Source organism: Cyprinodon variegatus, unplaced genomic scaffold (assembly GCF_000732505.1).
Source record: "Cyprinodon variegatus isolate N-32 unplaced genomic scaffold, C_variegatus-1.0 Scaffold1302, whole genome shotgun sequence".
Taxonomy (NCBI): domain Eukaryota; kingdom Metazoa; phylum Chordata; class Actinopteri; order Cyprinodontiformes; family Cyprinodontidae; genus Cyprinodon; species Cyprinodon variegatus.
The window spans coordinates 66,236-83,052 of NW_015151755.1; the positions used below are offsets into that span (position 1 = coordinate 66,236).

Consider the following 16,817-nt stretch of genomic DNA (forward strand, 5'->3'; position numbering starts at 1 on the left):
GTAAATGAGTCTTTATATAAAAGATATGAAAGGCTGTTAAAGTGATAACAGACTCCCATTAGACAGGCTGTTACCACTTTAAGCTGAATGCAGCCACTTATTTTAATCTTTAAATGCTCTTTAGAGGTGAAATCTAATTATGAAACTGCAGGAACGGTCAGGTGTCGAGCCACAAAGGATGGAGCATCAGTAGTTAGTTGGGGTTACAGCACCAGTGCGGAGAAAAAACTACCACATATGAGGCAATATCTAAATCACAACCAAAGAATTGTATTCATAGTCTTATGTCAGATTAAAGTTGCCTATTTCAATTCTATAGTTCTATTTTTTTTTTGTCTTGAATCCTATTTTTGGTTAAGAGAATTTGAGTGGGATTATAGTGTATGTCCATATTCATTTATTTATTTATTTTTTTTGATATTCTGATTAATCTCTATCAGATATCGGCCAATATATCAGATATCAGGTTTTTTAAAGCCTCGATTATCTCTATCGGTATCCGCCTTCAAAGTCCCATATTGGTCGGGTTCTATCAGTGGCTTTAGATCTCTTCAGGTGGGGCATAATGTTCCCTCCCAGCATACATGCTTGATGTGAGGGATTGCTGAAGAGTCAATGAGTCGATGCAATCCACTTGTTTTTCTTAGATAATTGTTGAACTAATCTGACTGGATGATCTGGTTGAATTGTGGCTGGAAAAATAACGTGAGATGATATGATGTGAATCGGCACTATAGAAATAAACTAAAGTGAGTTTAAATGTCAGTGATTGACGTCTTCTGGCCTGCTGCTGTCAGGCTGGTTCTACATGTCAGGCAGTAATCAGGTTTCTGATCTAAACAAACCAGAAATGTCCTCAGTTTTACTTGATAAATGAAAAGTTTTAGCGTTTCCTCAGGTTCTGTTGGTCTAATGATCTGGAACATCTCTGACCCAGAAGGAGGAGAACCCTTCTCCCGGATCTGGACTAGCGGACGTGTGTCTGATACATACGTAGCTCTATTCAGGTCGAACTTGTGGCAGTTCTGGATGTGGAACATCAGATCTCCTCCGTTTAGATACTCCATCACAAAGAAGAGATTCTCCTGCAGGAGAAAACATAAAGACAAGAGAATGACAATGGTTCCTCCATCATCATCAGAGACATTCAGGGTCCTCAGAATACAGAACTGTTCCTCTGTGGTACTTTCTATGGAGCTCTCCACGTCTTCCTCCTCCATCACCACCCAAGCGCAGCTTTATGAGCCTGTTTTATGGTGCTGATAAACTAGGGGAAGTGGATCTAACAGCCTGTCCTGTACTGATAGATCTACCGTAATTTTCGGACTATAAGCCGCGACTTTTCCCCCATTTTTTGACCTTGCGGCTTATATAACAATGTGGCTTATCTATGGACTTTTTACAGCTAATGGCCGCTAGGGTAATACCTAAATCTATGGATTTTACAACCCACCATGTTGATGTCACATTTGCTTCAACACACAGTACGGTAGCCGCGCGCGCGCGGGACTGCGGAGGTCCTCCGGAAGCAGACTTCTACCACGAGTGGTACGAGACAGAATGACAGCGAGAAAGACGGACATTAAACATACAAAAACCTGCGGCTAATAGTCCAGTACGGCTTGTATATGTACAAATCATGCAATTTAGCTTCTGCGGCTTATAGTCCGAAAAATTACGGTAATTGGATTAAATTAGAACCTTTTAGAGATATTGTTGTCGGTTGGATCTGGTTCATTAGTTCTGAGCAAAAAACCCGGTAAGAAAGCCTGAACAGCCTTTGATAATCATTTAACCCAGTTAGACTGGTCCAAACAAGCAGAACCGCATTCTGACAGAACCCATGTTCCTGACCTTTGTCTGGAAGGTGCAGTACAGGTGAGTGAGGAAGGGGTTCTCCCAGGCTAGAGACAGAACCCTCCTCTCCACCAAGGTGCACTCCACGTCATCATCCATCAGAACCACGTCTTTCTTCAGAGCCTTCACAGCAAAAAATGTCCCGCTCCTCTTCAGCTCCGCCAGAAACACCTGGAACCACAGGAAGACAGAACTTAGATTCTACAGAACAGTGCCGAAACCCGTAAAGGTCATGTGACCCGGACCTTTCCGAAGCTGCCTTTCCCAAGCATCTTATGCAGGATGAAGTCGTCGATGTTGAATCTCTGCTGATGATCTTTCTTTGGGACGGCATACAGAGGTTCTTCTGAGCCCAACTCAGGAGTGGACGTGCTGACATCTGTAGGCCCCTCCCACAGAACGCCTGTAGGGTCTGCTGAGACGAAGATAACCTTCTGTTATAATCCAGACTTAAATTTAGGAGTCTGTTCTGCTGGAGACATACCTCTGTTAGCAGGTAACGGTGAGACGGGTAAACCTGCCACCAACCCAGATGGCGTCCGGATCACGCCTGGCTGGCCCAAACCGATCGGACCTTCTCGGCCAATGATTTCACTCTCTCTGGTACCTTTTGCCTTCAGAGGAAAATGACTGGATGAATGAATCTGATGAATTTTTATTTCTAAATGAACGAAGGTTCTCCAGAATGCAGATGTTTCTGGGGTTAAAGACAGATCGCTTTAGAGGCGTTAAGGAACCAGACCGGCCCTTTCACCCACACAATAAAAAAGATCTAAGATCAGCTGCTCAGAACCTCAGAGTATAAATACTTTAGGACCTGGAGTTTCTGAGGAAGGCTTAGTGAACAGAGATCTTTGGATAGAAGCAAGTCTCATTTCTTCTCCTTCAGCAGAAAGACACTGAGGAAACTTTACTGTTTATAGAAAAACTCCTCCAGACTGCAGGTCATTAGACGAGATTCCTTCTCGTACAAGTTGGTACAACTTCTATCTCACACATTTCTGCTCTGTTAGAGCCCAATGGGTTCTGGTTTTGATTGTTGCCTGTTGGCTCTCCTTAATGTGTTCCAGTCCTTAAAAAGGCTTAAATCAGAACAGAAAACCTCCAGTCAAAGAGACCAGGACGCCTGAGGCTCACCTGATGCCACCAGTCAACCCCACAGCTGGTAGGTCTAATGAGTTCTGACCTGTTGTTTACTCTCGATGACAGCCAAAGCTTCTGCCATTAGTTTCTGGTTGACCCCACACAGGTTGGCGACCTTCTTCTGACATTTGTGGTGGACGTTCATGCTACATTCTGCACAGAAAAAGGCGGATTTCAAATCTGTTAGTAAATCTCCTCAACACAATTAACGAGTGGAAGCTGTCCTTAGATTTAATTTCTGGGTTCAGACCTTGTTGCTTCTAACCAGGGTTATCTATGCTATCTATGCATCTATGACACATTGTCTGTAAAGAAAGATTCCTTCTTTGACCAGAACCATCAGCTGCAGGAGGCGCTAAATCATTCTGCAGCAAACCAAAACTTAGACAAACTTTATGGTCATTTTGTATACACAAAATAAATACATGACTGTATACAAAATTAAATTTCGTTCTGTACAGCTCTCATGATATTTCCACTTCTTAAAGTGCAGCAGTGATCAAATGTAAACATTGAAGGAGAAAAAAAACATGGTGCATTTGATCACCAATGTTCTTAAAACTTTGAACTGGACCTTTTCTGTTGTTCTGTTGTAATCTGAACCTAGCAGCTCAGTGAACGGCTGTTCCCCTCCATGGCTTCCAGCCTCCTTAAAGGTATAGAGATCTTTTATTTCTGGGTGGATCATCTTTTACTTTTTCAGGCGTACATGCTGTACATGTGGTGAGCTACGGTTTCAGACACTCATGGAAGCTCACCTTTTTCACGTTCTTTGAAAATGGTAGAGAGTCATAAGGGTTCGGGCGAACGTTCGGACTCAGTAAGCTTGTAGGAGCTATTAGAACAACAACTTTTAAACATAGCTTGCACAAGGAGAAATGTGCTTGAGCATGCTCTCGTTAAATAGGTGTTCCCTCTTGGGAGCGGGTGCAGGGTTGTGAATGTGCATTTTTTTTTAATGTGGAGATCTTTTGTGCGGGTCTTCTAAAAAACTCCAGAAAATCCTCCATAATACCTTTAAGTGTAAATGTGCATGAAAGAAGAAGGTCCGGCCCCTCACCCTCACATTTGAGCCCCTGCTTGGCAAGGCCCCACAGCAGCGTTCCACAGTGCTGGCAGAACGTGGGACTCTTGTAGTTGTAGACCTTGAACCTGTGGGGCATGTCGATCTTGAAGCGCTCCTTGTGGATCTGAAAAACACAGCAGTCTGGGTCCAAGAGTAGAAACACAGCAAACAAAGCGGTTTTAATGCAGGCAGGGGCCGACTGGATCCTGCTTCACAGTGGAACCATGGTTCTTCTGTAGAATTTGTTCGTCCGAGTTTTATAGAACAAAGACGGTAGAATTAGAAATCGAGTCAAATTTGAAAGATTAAGACTGAGAAAGAAAAACTAATTGAAAGCCAGATTAGAATCATGGGCCATTAGTTGGTTCTGTTCACTTTATTTTATTTTCCTTCCTTCCTCAGGCGAAAGGAAGGACTCGATACCGGGTCTGGGCCCGGTGTTAGAACTCACCATGGTCTCCTTGCTGTTGACGGCTGAACCGGTACACTTGGCGATGACTTTGTCGATGCACTTTTTGTGGATGGCAGCGTTGCACTCTGAGAGACACAAGGAGAGGACAGACTGACATGGAGGACACCCATCTCTTTGGCGTCCAATCAAGAGACAATAAAGGGACACTCACGTCTGCACTGGTATCCCTGCTTGTTCAGACCCCTGTGGAGCGGAAGAGGAAGTGAGAGGTTCAAGATAAAGGCTGACTGATGTGCAGAGGAGCGCTGATGATGATGTCGTACCAAACAAACTCTTTGCAGACGGAGCAGAAGGTCGGCTGAGGGAAGAAGGTGGCGCTGAACTCGTGACACTTGACCACGTGGACTTTGGCCTGTTTGATGGCGCCGCGTCGATGATGGAGGGTGAACAGACCGTCTCCGGCCCGCACTGATTCCGGGTCTGCACCGGTCTGACCTGCAGCGTCTGAAACACATCCAGCCTCCTCAGCTTCACAGGAAGAGTCGCCACAGACAACCTGCTGCACTGTGGTTACATCTTCACAGCAAAGTTTCTATTTCTCACATTTCTGCAAGCAAAGAACCACAGCCTGTTTGCATCTTCGTGAGGTTGACTTCTTCCTTTGGCTGTTCAACTTAGAAATAATATCTATTTCAATTGTCCGTTTAAACTTTATAAACATTTTAGTTTTGTCCTTCCAGATGTGACTGTTAGGACAGGCGACAGTAAGACACAACTTTACTGTGTTGAACTCCTTTAGCCTGGTAGCCTGTAAACACTTTAGCATGGGAGCTACAGTTTGTGTCCTCGGCTGTTTTGATAAGCAGGTGGTTGTTATAAGATGGAAAATCTTTTCTTAACATGAGGTCTGCAGTTTTTCTAATTGTGAGCTTGTGTTAAATAATTTTTGTCAGTAAGAGGTCGGTTATTTTATCAAATCAGATCCGTTAGGAGCTCAGGCTAACTGGGTGTGTTTATTGAAAGGTTGTTTACGGTCTAAGGTTTCCAGCAGAAACAGGATTGTTCCATATTTATGTTCCATACTTTGAGTTGAAATGATTAAGAGTGAAATTTGTCCATATTTCCAAAGAAAATAAAAAAATTTTATTAGGGATGCACGATATTTGGATTTTGGCCGATATCCGATATGCCGATATTTTAAAACTCATGTAGCCGATAACCGATATCGATACCGATGTTAAAGCTGGACAAAAATAAGTAGTCATTGAAAATAGCAGTTTTGTTATCCATTTCTGACACTTTGAAAAATAATATACTCAAATATATTTTCATATGCTGATATCAAATAGATTTTTAAAAACGCTGTATCGATCTATTTTACTTTCAGTCTCGTGAAATGTCCTCGTTCTGTTACAAACTCTTGTGATATTTTGCAAATTCTTGTGAGATTTTGTAAAATAGATCGATATCACGTCAATATATCAACATATAAAAATATGGCAAAATTTCGTGAATTTTCGGGGGATTTCGTAGCATAACGATGACATATAGCAATATTTCATTAGTAAAAGAGATTGATATGGTGTTTTTAAATGGCAATATATCAGCATATGAAGATATTGGGATATTTTAATGGATCGATATTTTTTCCCTCATCTTTAGAAGTTTTTAAGTTTGTAAAAAAGCAGTTTTTGAGGAAGAAGTAGTATTTTTTTTTATACTTTAGAAACTCAGAAGCTGATCAAATATCGGGTTAAATATCGGTGGGGTGGCCGATGTCCGATATTCAGTTTTAAGGCCGATACCGATAGGGGGCCAATTATATCGTGCATCCCTAATTTTTATTATTGTAATAATGATGATTAATGAATGGCAATGAGTGGGTAACTGATCAAGCTGCTCCTGTTGTGCGTTGTAAGCTGTGCAGACGGTCTGAAGCAGCCCATTGGTTAAAACTCTTTGCCTTTTGTATTATTCTGCTCTTCTAGCTGCAATCATCATCAACCAGTCTGACTGTTTGTCATGGCTGTGGGTTGTAGGGGTGTGGAAAGCATAACCAGCTCTTTAAAAGAGGGCTGAATAAGGAGGTTATTGGTAAATACTGTCTAACTAATCTGAGAGGAATTTTCCTGCACAAACTGCAAAAACCTGCCCTGGAGGCCTCATAGTTTGGTTTTGTTATTTTTTAAATGTTGTATAATTTGAGACGTTTAAAGGGGAATTTTGGGTTTTTTTTTTACATTGGGCCCTTGATTTCACATTATTACATCATGTTCTATGAGTTTTGTGTCATTTGGAGCCGTTCTGAAGATATTCCGTTAGGTTATATCCAAGTAACGTCTTCCTGTGTGCAACGAGTTGAAGGCATAAAAATTTAACTGTTTCAGAACATGTAGGCCAATCACTTTCCTCCAGACATCCACAATTATATTTTTTATATTTATATCTTTTTAAAACAAAGCGGCGTATGTATGACGTCATCCGCGCACCGGACTGGAGATTTTTTTTTCTTTTTTAAACTTCCTTTAACCAATGTATATTACACCAGCCGGCTTCGCTCTACCTCCTATATATTCGGCTAGCTAATCTGAATCGTTCAATTCCATTTGGAGGGCGAGATCATCTGTGGTAGCAGCACTAGACATCTTCCAGGCATGTGAGGAAAACTAGCAGCAGTTCAGCGGACAGGAAGAATGAATGGTAGCCGGATGATGTCATACACACAAAATAGAAATATTAAAAATATAACAGTGGATTTCTGGGGGACAGTGATTCACCTACATGTTCTGAATGCTGGCGTACCATAAAGAATAAATTATGAACAGTTTAGTTTGTGCCTTCAACTCGTTGCCCATAAGAAGACGTTACTTGGATTACAAAACCGAATATCTTCAGAACGGCTCCAAATGACACAAAACCCATATGGGTGAGTAGACATTATGTAATAACGTAAAATCACGGGCCAAAAGGTAAAAAAACGGCATTCCCCTTTAAGGTTGGGGTGGGACAGGTTCTGCTTCTGCAAGGCTCAGAGTTCTTTGGTACAGCAGATCAATACATGAATGAAGGAGGTGGGAGGAGTTTATCCGGATCACTGTGTCAGGGTTCCTGTGTATGTGAGTTATGCATCTCTGCCAGAGAGGATCTTTGTGGAGAACCTGGGTAGTCTACACAGGTCACCAGCTCACCAGTATTTTTTATCAGAGTGGTGGGCTTTAAAGAGCAGCAGGGCCTTCACTCAGGTCTGTTTTCTTGTTGTTGCTTAGTTGCTTCCTCGTCTCTAGCTTCCACATGTATGGTCCCTGACATTTTTGGATTTTGTTTGGTTTCCAGTATTTTTGCATTTTTATAGATTTTTGCCTTGGTTGCCTCTTCCTCCTTAACTAAATCAGCAAGACAACCCACTGCCTCCTCATCTCTGCATTTGGGTACTCATAGCGTCAACCCAACCTTAACACACTGTAAATATCTAAGTAATTAATGATGGATATATGTATGTAGTATGGGAGAATAGCCCTGTCCTCACTGTGATGATTTATTAGAAAGCATCTTTATGTTCTGTGTTCATCTATGTTCTGAACAGATAAATAAAGAGGATAAAAAATGGACGAGGCTTCCTGCCGCAGTCAGTTTATCCAAAACAATCCACAACCATAACTCTGAGATCTCGTCTCTCATCTGATCATCCATCAGACTCAATCAGATTTATCAGCCTCTCCACCTCACTCACAAACACATCCATTCCTACTTCAGCTTGGTTTTTCGCTCTCTTGGCTGAGGTTGCTACAGCCACCTGCTCCTCAATAGGATGTTTGTCCCATTGAGCAGCAGGTAGTTAAAGATGAAAGATGAGAAAGGCAGCAATGGTGGTTCATTACGAGTACTCCAGTCATTCATATCATATTCAATAATAAACTATAAAATTATATTCAATGTGGAAGCTGGAGACATTGCTGAACTAAAACCGTATGTGTCATGATCTTGGCACTGATGACTGGCTTAATTGCTCATTTCATTGACCTGTCTAACTGTGCCCGGTTTCCTGTCATTGCTCATCTGATTCATCTGCTCCTGCCTCTATTTAAGGTGCTTACATCCAGTCATCGTGGCCTCTAAACCACTGAGCCTTCCTGTTCCTGTCTGAATGCTTTGCCTGACCTGGCTTCATACTCTTGGCAACTGAGCCTGCCTGTTCCTGTTCTGATCTGTTTGTTTGACCTGGCATCAGACTCCTGCAGACTCCTGGGACACTCAGGGCGGCGCCTGCACTGCAAAAATTATCTCAAAATGAGTAAAAAGGTCTTAAATTTAGTGTATTTACCCTTAATTTGAGCAGGTAAATAAGATGATCTGCTAATGGAATGAGTGTTTTTACTCTTAAAATAAGCTATCTAGATATTATGCACTTGAAATAAGACAATGCAATTGTTTTTTTTTCTTGTTTAAAGTGTAAATTGTCTTGTTCCATTGGCAAAGTCTCTCACTTCAATCCTTAATTCAAGAAAAAATGCACTCATTTTAAGAAAAAATGACTTATTTAGATTTTATTTATTTGCAGTGTGCCACATCAGGTTAGTGACTCACGCATTCATAATCATCCTCCATCAGATTATCATGGTCACTAACCTGCGTTTCTCTCCTGCAGAGATTACAGACTTAGATGCCCAAATCCCACTTTCTGTCTTGCATTGAATACTGGGTTCTCTCTTCTGAGTCATGACAGTCTGATCGTTCTCCAGCAATATCAGGTAATCGCTTTTTTATTTTTTAGACTTAGACCATTAGACTTAGACTTATACCATAAGACAACTTCTGATGTTAAGCAGATGTTAAATATAGTTTTTTTTTTATTTTAAGCAACATTATTTCTGTATGAAAATAGATTTTTATATTGGCTTTGATGTAACATTTTAATCCGAAATATCCTGATTTATCAGCTGGAAGCAGAAAATCTGTGATTTATTTTTTATTGAAATTACTTTCCAATATAATTGTTTATGGAAACAAATCATATTGTGTTTATTTTATATGATTATACAAACACTGAATCCGGTTCTAGCCAAAGAAAGAAAAAGTGTCGCCTAATTAAGTTCAGCAAACTGCAGGATATTTTGAGGATATTGACATATTTCTATAAGCTGTTTGACTCCAGAGTCGTCATCATACATCATCCGTAGAGGTGAAGACTCACCACTCTTCTCCAGGTAGTATCTGGCCTCCATCAGCAGGCGACCCTGCGGCTTCATCTCCAGCTGCAAACAAAAAGTTACAACAGAGATTCATCTGGTAAAAAGAGGAAGGATGTAGCTGAAAGGGATGAAGATGATGCAAGGATGACATGTTTGCTGGAAACACTGAAGCAGAATCAGAAGCGACAGATTGGAGAAATCCACTTGATCTTAGTCATTCATTCATTTACAGTTTGGTCGTGACGTGATTTCCTTCAAATTAGGAATTACAAGGCATCTCCCCTAAGAGGAAAACTCTCCGTAAAGCTAGAATTAAGTCCTCCTCTTCTTCAAACAGTAGAAAAGATTTCTGAGAATCAGCTGAAGAAGCAATGAATGTTTCTCAGACTTTTGGGCTTTAACAGCCACAGGGTCCCAACATTTGGCGGATAAATAGGGATGTGACTGGCTGCTGATAATGTGTCCTGGTCTGATTATACCTTCAGTCTGATTTGACCATAAATATTTTATTTTGCTCACAAAATAAAATATTCTTGAGAGCAGAAAGTGGGTTTAAAATATTGGCATCTCGAGGCTGGCTAAGAAGGCTGACCTCTTTAGAGACGATCATACTTTCACGTCTTTGAAAGAACTTAAAGCCACATATGGAATACTCTCAAAACATTTCTTTAAACGTCTCCAGCTGAGAAGTTTCATACTGGGTAGGCAATTTATTAGGTTGATAATTCCACAAGACTTTTTCGTTAAGATGTTCAGACAAGGGGCAGGTGTCCTTTCTTTATAATTTTTCTGTAATTGTAAGTAAAGCTATAAAGAGTCATTACAGAACATTTTAGAGTCATGGAGAGCCAATGTGTAAGAAAATATAACAGAGGGAGAATGGGCCAGAGCTTGTTTAAAAGTTCAAACTCAAAAGGTGAATATAAACTCTAAATTACTACAATACAAATGGATAAGCAGAGAGTATATAACTCCAAGTAAGCTGCACCTGTTTAACCCAAATATCCCGCATACGTTCATTAAATGTAAGCAACAAAAAGCTTCTTCATTCCACTGCAGGTGGGAATTTCTTCTGATTCTCGTTTTTTGGGAAAAAGTGTCGACCCCGGGCGGTTGGTTGGATCATTGGAAAAGCAGTACCTCGCAAACCAAAATTATGTTTATTGAATATTTTCCCAGATAACTTTGTTACCTCCAAAAGTGAAAAATCCCAACTCAATATTTGTTTTTTGGAAGCCAAAAGATGTAAAGCCTGATCGCGAAAAACTGGATACACCATGTAGTACTTCGTAATGGTTAACAAGGATGTCTTTTATTTGGCTTTAGAAAGCTTGACAAGTTTTCGAAGATCTGGAAGGTTTTCTGTAAAATTTCTTTTTGATAAAAATGATGGTGGGAGTGATGAGTTCAACTGAAGATTATTATTTATTTATTTCGTTTCAACTTGATTTAGTAAAGATATTTGGATTTTTTTTCAAAATCATTATTATTGCTGTTTTTTTCTCATATATGCCTTCTTGTTTTGTGTTGTTTACTGTTTGTAATTTGACTAAATGTGCAATAAACTTGAAAAAAAGATCATCAGCAGGCTGTCCATCTGTAAAGTTACGACTATTTATTTCAAATGATTCTTAATTGTAAACTAATCCATCCACAGAGAATCTAGAGTGGTGCAGAATAAATCTTTACTGAAAAATTTGAGGGGGAATGAAAAGATTCTGCTCCAAAAGTAAAAGTTCTAGCCGGTCAAACTTCACGAGTTGTTTTCCGCAACTTCGGTCATAAAAACAAAACAAGCTACAATTTGGGAGAGGTGCAGCAGAGCGTCTGTGGAGGGGGCGGGGCGTCTGGAGCCGAGGTATTTCATTGCACTGATTTTGTGCAGTATTTTTTGATGCAAGGCTTTTCAGAATCTATAACACAGAGGCATTATTATTTTTCAGTGAATAATCTTTTAATAGGAAAAGGTTGAGTACAACTTTTCTACTTCTGTTATTTTCTGTAGTTTCTCAAAAAAAAAAAAGCATAACGATATTACAGCTTTCATTGATTTATTTCAAACTTGAAACATTGTGTAAAAAAAAAAAGAAAAAAAAAAGAAAAATGAACCAATTAACTGAATCGAATCGAATCGTGGTGTATTCTTGAGTATCGACAATAATTGAATCGTTGGGTCAGGAAATCGATACTGAATCGAATCGCAATGATGGATGTGATTTACACCCCTAGTAGCGCTGCTTCAACAGCAGGATTCGTCCACGACCACCTCAAGACGGCCAACTGAATTTCAAACAAGTTTGATTTTCTTCCGATCTCATGATGCTTGATCAGGAGGTGGTCAAGAGAAGCCGATCGCTCCTTGCTACTCCCTGTATACTACATGACGCACAATAAGTCGGGCCAAACGGAAAATTCTTGGATGACGGGAAAATCGACCCAAAAAGGGCAAAACAATCGTACAGTGTATGATGGCTTTAGACGCTGGCTGATGGTGATGTGAGACCGAGATAGAAGCTCTCCGCTATAAAGCACAGAGGGAGGATTAAAGCAAAGGCCATGAGGAGAGCTGACTGGTTCAATGAGCGGTTCTCTACTGGGAAAATAGGAACCAAGAGGACGGCATCAGAGAGGTCCAGTCACTCTGCAGTCACTCTGCAGTTCTCAGTCCTACAGAAACGATAGAAGCTGCCAAGCAGAACCCAAGGAAGGATTCAGAGGAGATGATGATCCAACCTGTAAGTTTCACTAAGTGGTGTTTTTATTTTCTGAATATTTAATTAATGTCCTGAACACCTGGTTAAAATATGTCAGTGGCAGGAAGTCAACTCAGCTCATGAGCTGATATTGGGTCACCAAAAGGATTCAACGGATGGACTAAAAGGCTCCTAAAATCTCAAACCCAGTAAATGATCTATGAATTAAAACTATAAATAAATAAGAAAATTACAACATAAATGTTAGCTGTGGATTGTGACCTTCACCTGTAAATAAAGTGTTTTGTTAACCAGCTGTCAAGGCTCAGTCCGTCGCTGAGCCCCTCTATGGTCTGTGAGACTGTACCGATCCACGGTTCTGCTGCACATACCCAGATCTCCAGCTTTCCGTTCTCCTTCCTGCAGCGTGAAGCTAAGGAGTCTAGAGCCACTGTGGCCTCTGACTTGAGCTCTGCCGTGCGGTCCTTCACCATCACGTGCATGATGCGTCCGCGGTGGACGTGGGCGTCAAACGTGGTGCTCCACGGTGGGTACATAGTGGGCTTCTTCTGCTTGTAGACCTGGCCCTTCTCTGCAAACACAAGAAGCAAACACAATGTTGCTGAGTCATGCTCTGGTGGCATTTCTCTCATTTCTCTCTTGTGCCCTTCCACTTCCACTTCCACAGTGTAGAAACAGGCCTGTTCTATAAGGTACAGGCCGAACACAGCTGCTCTCATTGTGTTTGGAGACATTTGGATCCACCTGTAGAAGCAGTTCAGAGAACAATGACTGCACAATTATCTAACATTAGAGCTGATCGTTTATTTCTGAGAACTTTTCCACAACAAAAAACAAAGCAGGCATTCAGTTAGAGGAACCGAGAACCATCTCTAAACTCTCCACTTGAAGTAAAAGTCAAAGAGAAACTATAGTATAGTGCGACTTTAATTCAGTTGACAACCTCATACGATTTTTTTCAATTGCGTTCACATTTCCAAATATATGCGACTTGTATGCGATCTCCTGTGTGAATTGCATTCATACAGCTTAAGTGTCCCTCATGCGCAGTAGAGGAAGCAATGAAGTCACAAGTAGGGGTGTGCAAAATAATCGTCATGATGATGCATCGTGATTCTAATTTTCGTGATCTACTGCATCGATTCTTGACGCCAAGTATCGATTATTAATTTAAAAAAATTAATAAATAAAATTGCATGAATGGTTGGCGAACATCAGCCAAAAACAAGTGTAATACAACTTCCAGTCCAGTAGATGTCGCTGCGGATGTGTTGACGCACGCTGCCTTGTGTCACAAGCATTTCTGGCCGCGGGATATTGTGCCGAGTCATTCAAAAACAAAACATGGAGGAGAAAATATTGCAATGCATCGCAATAATTCAAGTATCGTGATGAATCGTGATTCGAATCGAATCGTGACGTCTTTGGCAATACCCACCCCTAGTCACAAGCAAGCGTGCTCTGTGTTTACAGAAGTAAACATGGATGGTAGTGCTGGAGAGCATCTAGCGGTCTTTCCCAACCTTAAAAGCTCAATCTTTTCAAGATTGTAAAAAAAAAAAAGAACGACTGCTCTCCGCATTATCGTCCGCCACGGTTGTTGTTTTTCTTCACGTTTCTGCGTAGCATGACGCAGAAGAGTGGCCTTTATTGAGTATTAAAGACGTTCAGGTCGGATGAATACGTCCAACTTTATTTTGCGACGTCCGAGGCACAGATGGACAGGCCAGTGGAAGATTTTTATTATATCTATATCTACATATATATTATACATATACAGTGGTGAGAAAAAATGTTTGCCCCCTTTCTCATTTCCTGATTTTTTTGCATGTTTGTCACACTTAAGTGTTTCGGAACATCAAACTCATTTAAACAATAGTCAATTACAATACAAGTAAACACAAAATGCAATTTGTAAATGAAGGTGTTTATTATTAAAGGAGAAAAAAAATCCAAACCATCATGGCCCTGTGTGAAAAAGTGATTGCCCCCTAAACCTAATAACTGGTTGGGCCACCCTTAGCAGCAACAACTGCAACAAAGCGTTTACGATAACTTGCAATGAGTCTTTTTTAGCGTTCTGGAAAAATTTTGGCACACTCATCTTTGCAGAATTGTTCTAATTTGGTTACATTGGAGGGTTTTCGAGCATGAACAGACTTTTTTAAGGTCATACCACAACATCTAAATAGGATTCAGGTCAGGACTTTGGCTAGGCCATTCAGTGGTGGACTTGCTGATGTGTTTAGGATTATTGCCCTGCTTCAGAACCCAAGTTCGTTTCAGCTTGAGTTCACAAACAGATGGTCGGACATTCTCCTTCAGGATCTTTGGTAGACAGCAGAGTTCATAGTTCCATTTATCACAGCAAGTCTTCCAGATCCTGACGCAGCAAAACAGCCCCAGACCATCACACTACAGTAACACCTCCATGTTTTACTGTTGGTATAATGTTCTTTTTCTGAAATGCAGTGTTCCTTTTACACCAGATATAATGGGACACACACCTTCCAAACAGTTCCACTTTTGTCTCATCGGTCCACAGAATGTTTTCCCAAAAGTCTTGGGGATCATCAAGATGTGTTTTGGAAAAATTGACACGAGTTTTAATGTTCTTTGTGCTCAGCAGTGGTTTTCTTCGTGGAACTCTGCCATGCAGGTCATTTTTGCCAAGTCTTTTTCTGATGGTGGAGGCATGACGATGACCTTAACTGAGGCAAGGTCTGCAGTTCTTTGGACGTTGTTGTGGCGTCTTTTGTGACCTCTTGGTTGAGTCGTCGCTGCGCTCTTGGGGTAATTTTGGGCGGCCGGCTACTCCTGGGAAGGTTCACCACTGTTCCATGTCTTCACCATTTGTGGATAATGGCTCTCACTGGGGTTCGCTGGATTCCCAGAGCTTTGGAAATGGCTTTATAACCCTTTCCAGACTGATAGATCTTAATTACTTTCTTTCTCAATTGTTCCTGGATTTCTTTGGAACTTTGGCATGATGGGTAGCTTTTAAGGATCTTTTGGTGGACTTAACTGAGTCAGGCAGCTCCTATTTAAGTGATGTCTTGATTGAAAACAGGAGTGGCAATAAACAGGCCTGGGTGTGGCTAGAAAAATTGAACTCAGCTGTTAAAAACCACAGTTATAGTATATTTTAATGAGGGGGGCAATCACTTTTTCACACAGGGCCATGATGGTTTGAATTTTTTCTCCTTTAATAATAAACACCTTCATTTACAAATTGCATTTTGTGTTTACTTGTGTTGTCCTTCACTATTGTTTAAATTGGTTTAATGTTCTGAAACACTTAAGTGTGACAAACATGCAACAAAACAGGAAATGAGGAAGGGGGCAAACACTTTTTTACACCACTGTACATACATATACATACATACATACATAGTGAGGAAAATAAGTATTTGAACATCCTGTTATTTGACAAGTTCTCCCACTTAGAGAGAGAACTTGGTCTGAAGAGGGTCTGAAGTTGTTATCATAGGTGAATGTCCAATGTGAGAGACATACCTTAAAAAAATTACAATATATGACTTTATTTACTATTTGTATGATACAGCTGCAAGTATTTGAACATCTGTCTATCAGCTAGAATTCTGAACCTCCTAAATTAGACGCACCTGTTTGAGGTCATCAGCTGCATAAAGACACCTGTCCACCCCATCCAATCAGTAAGAATCTAACAACTAACATGGCCAACACCAAAGAGATGTCCAAAGACACTAGAGACTGAATTGTACACCTCCTCAAGGTTTGAAAGGGCTAAGGGGGAAATTGCCAAGCAGCTGGGTAAAAAAAGGTCCACTGTTGGAGCAATCAATGAAGAATCTAAACATCACTCTCATTCTCCTTCAGACTGGGGCTCCATGCAAGATCTCACCTCATGGGGTCTCAATGATCCTGGGAAAGGTGGAAAATCCGCCCAGAACAACACATGAGGAGCTGGTCAATGACCTGAAAAGAGCTGGAACCACTGTTTCCATGGTTACTGCTAGTTATACACCAGGACGTCATGGTTTGAAGTCATGCATGGCATGGCAGGTTCCACTGTGTAAACCAATGGCCATTCGGATGATCCAATAGAGTCATGGGAGAAAGTCATGTGGTCAGATGAGACCAAAATAGAACTTTTTGGTCATAATTCCGCTAACCGTGTTTAGAGGGAAAGAATGTTAGTACCACTGGCGTAACTATCTGAGGACTGATGTGTTTTCGGCTCATTTACTTTAGCCAGCAACACTAACCTCAGGACGCGCCCGGCTTTCTGTGTTCTGATAGTTTTCAGTCAGCGTTTCTGTCTCGCTATCCCGCTGGTCCTGAGTCCCGCCTACTGATATGACATCATTGGATCCTCTGTCCATGGCTAAAAACACATTTGTTTAGGATTGTCTTCGACTGTTCTAGTTAAACAGTTCAATTAAAACATTATT

The 16,817-nt window shown here is 40.9% G+C and overlaps 1 protein-coding gene across 1 annotated transcript in view; it reads right to left on the bottom strand.

Moving 5' to 3' along the window:
• Nucleotides 1–16,817, bottom strand: part of prkcq (protein kinase C, theta) — a 38,058-nt gene that overhangs the window by 11,224 nt on the left and 10,017 nt on the right. The window contains exons 2-12 of the mRNA XM_015402124.1: nt 12,753–12,952; nt 9,670–9,730; nt 4,802–4,982; nt 4,690–4,721; nt 4,518–4,603; nt 4,061–4,190; nt 3,044–3,153; nt 2,342–2,471; nt 2,103–2,272; nt 1,855–2,028; nt 994–1,085 (exon numbers count right to left, since the gene is read on the bottom strand). Of these exons, the coding sequence (XP_015257610.1) occupies nt 994–1,085; nt 1,855–2,028; nt 2,103–2,272; nt 2,342–2,471; nt 3,044–3,153; nt 4,061–4,190; nt 4,518–4,603; nt 4,690–4,721; nt 4,802–4,982; nt 9,670–9,730; nt 12,753–12,952 (1,366 nt within the window). The remainder of the gene's footprint in view (nt 1–993; nt 1,086–1,854; nt 2,029–2,102; nt 2,273–2,341; nt 2,472–3,043; nt 3,154–4,060; nt 4,191–4,517; nt 4,604–4,689; nt 4,722–4,801; nt 4,983–9,669; nt 9,731–12,752; nt 12,953–16,817) is intronic.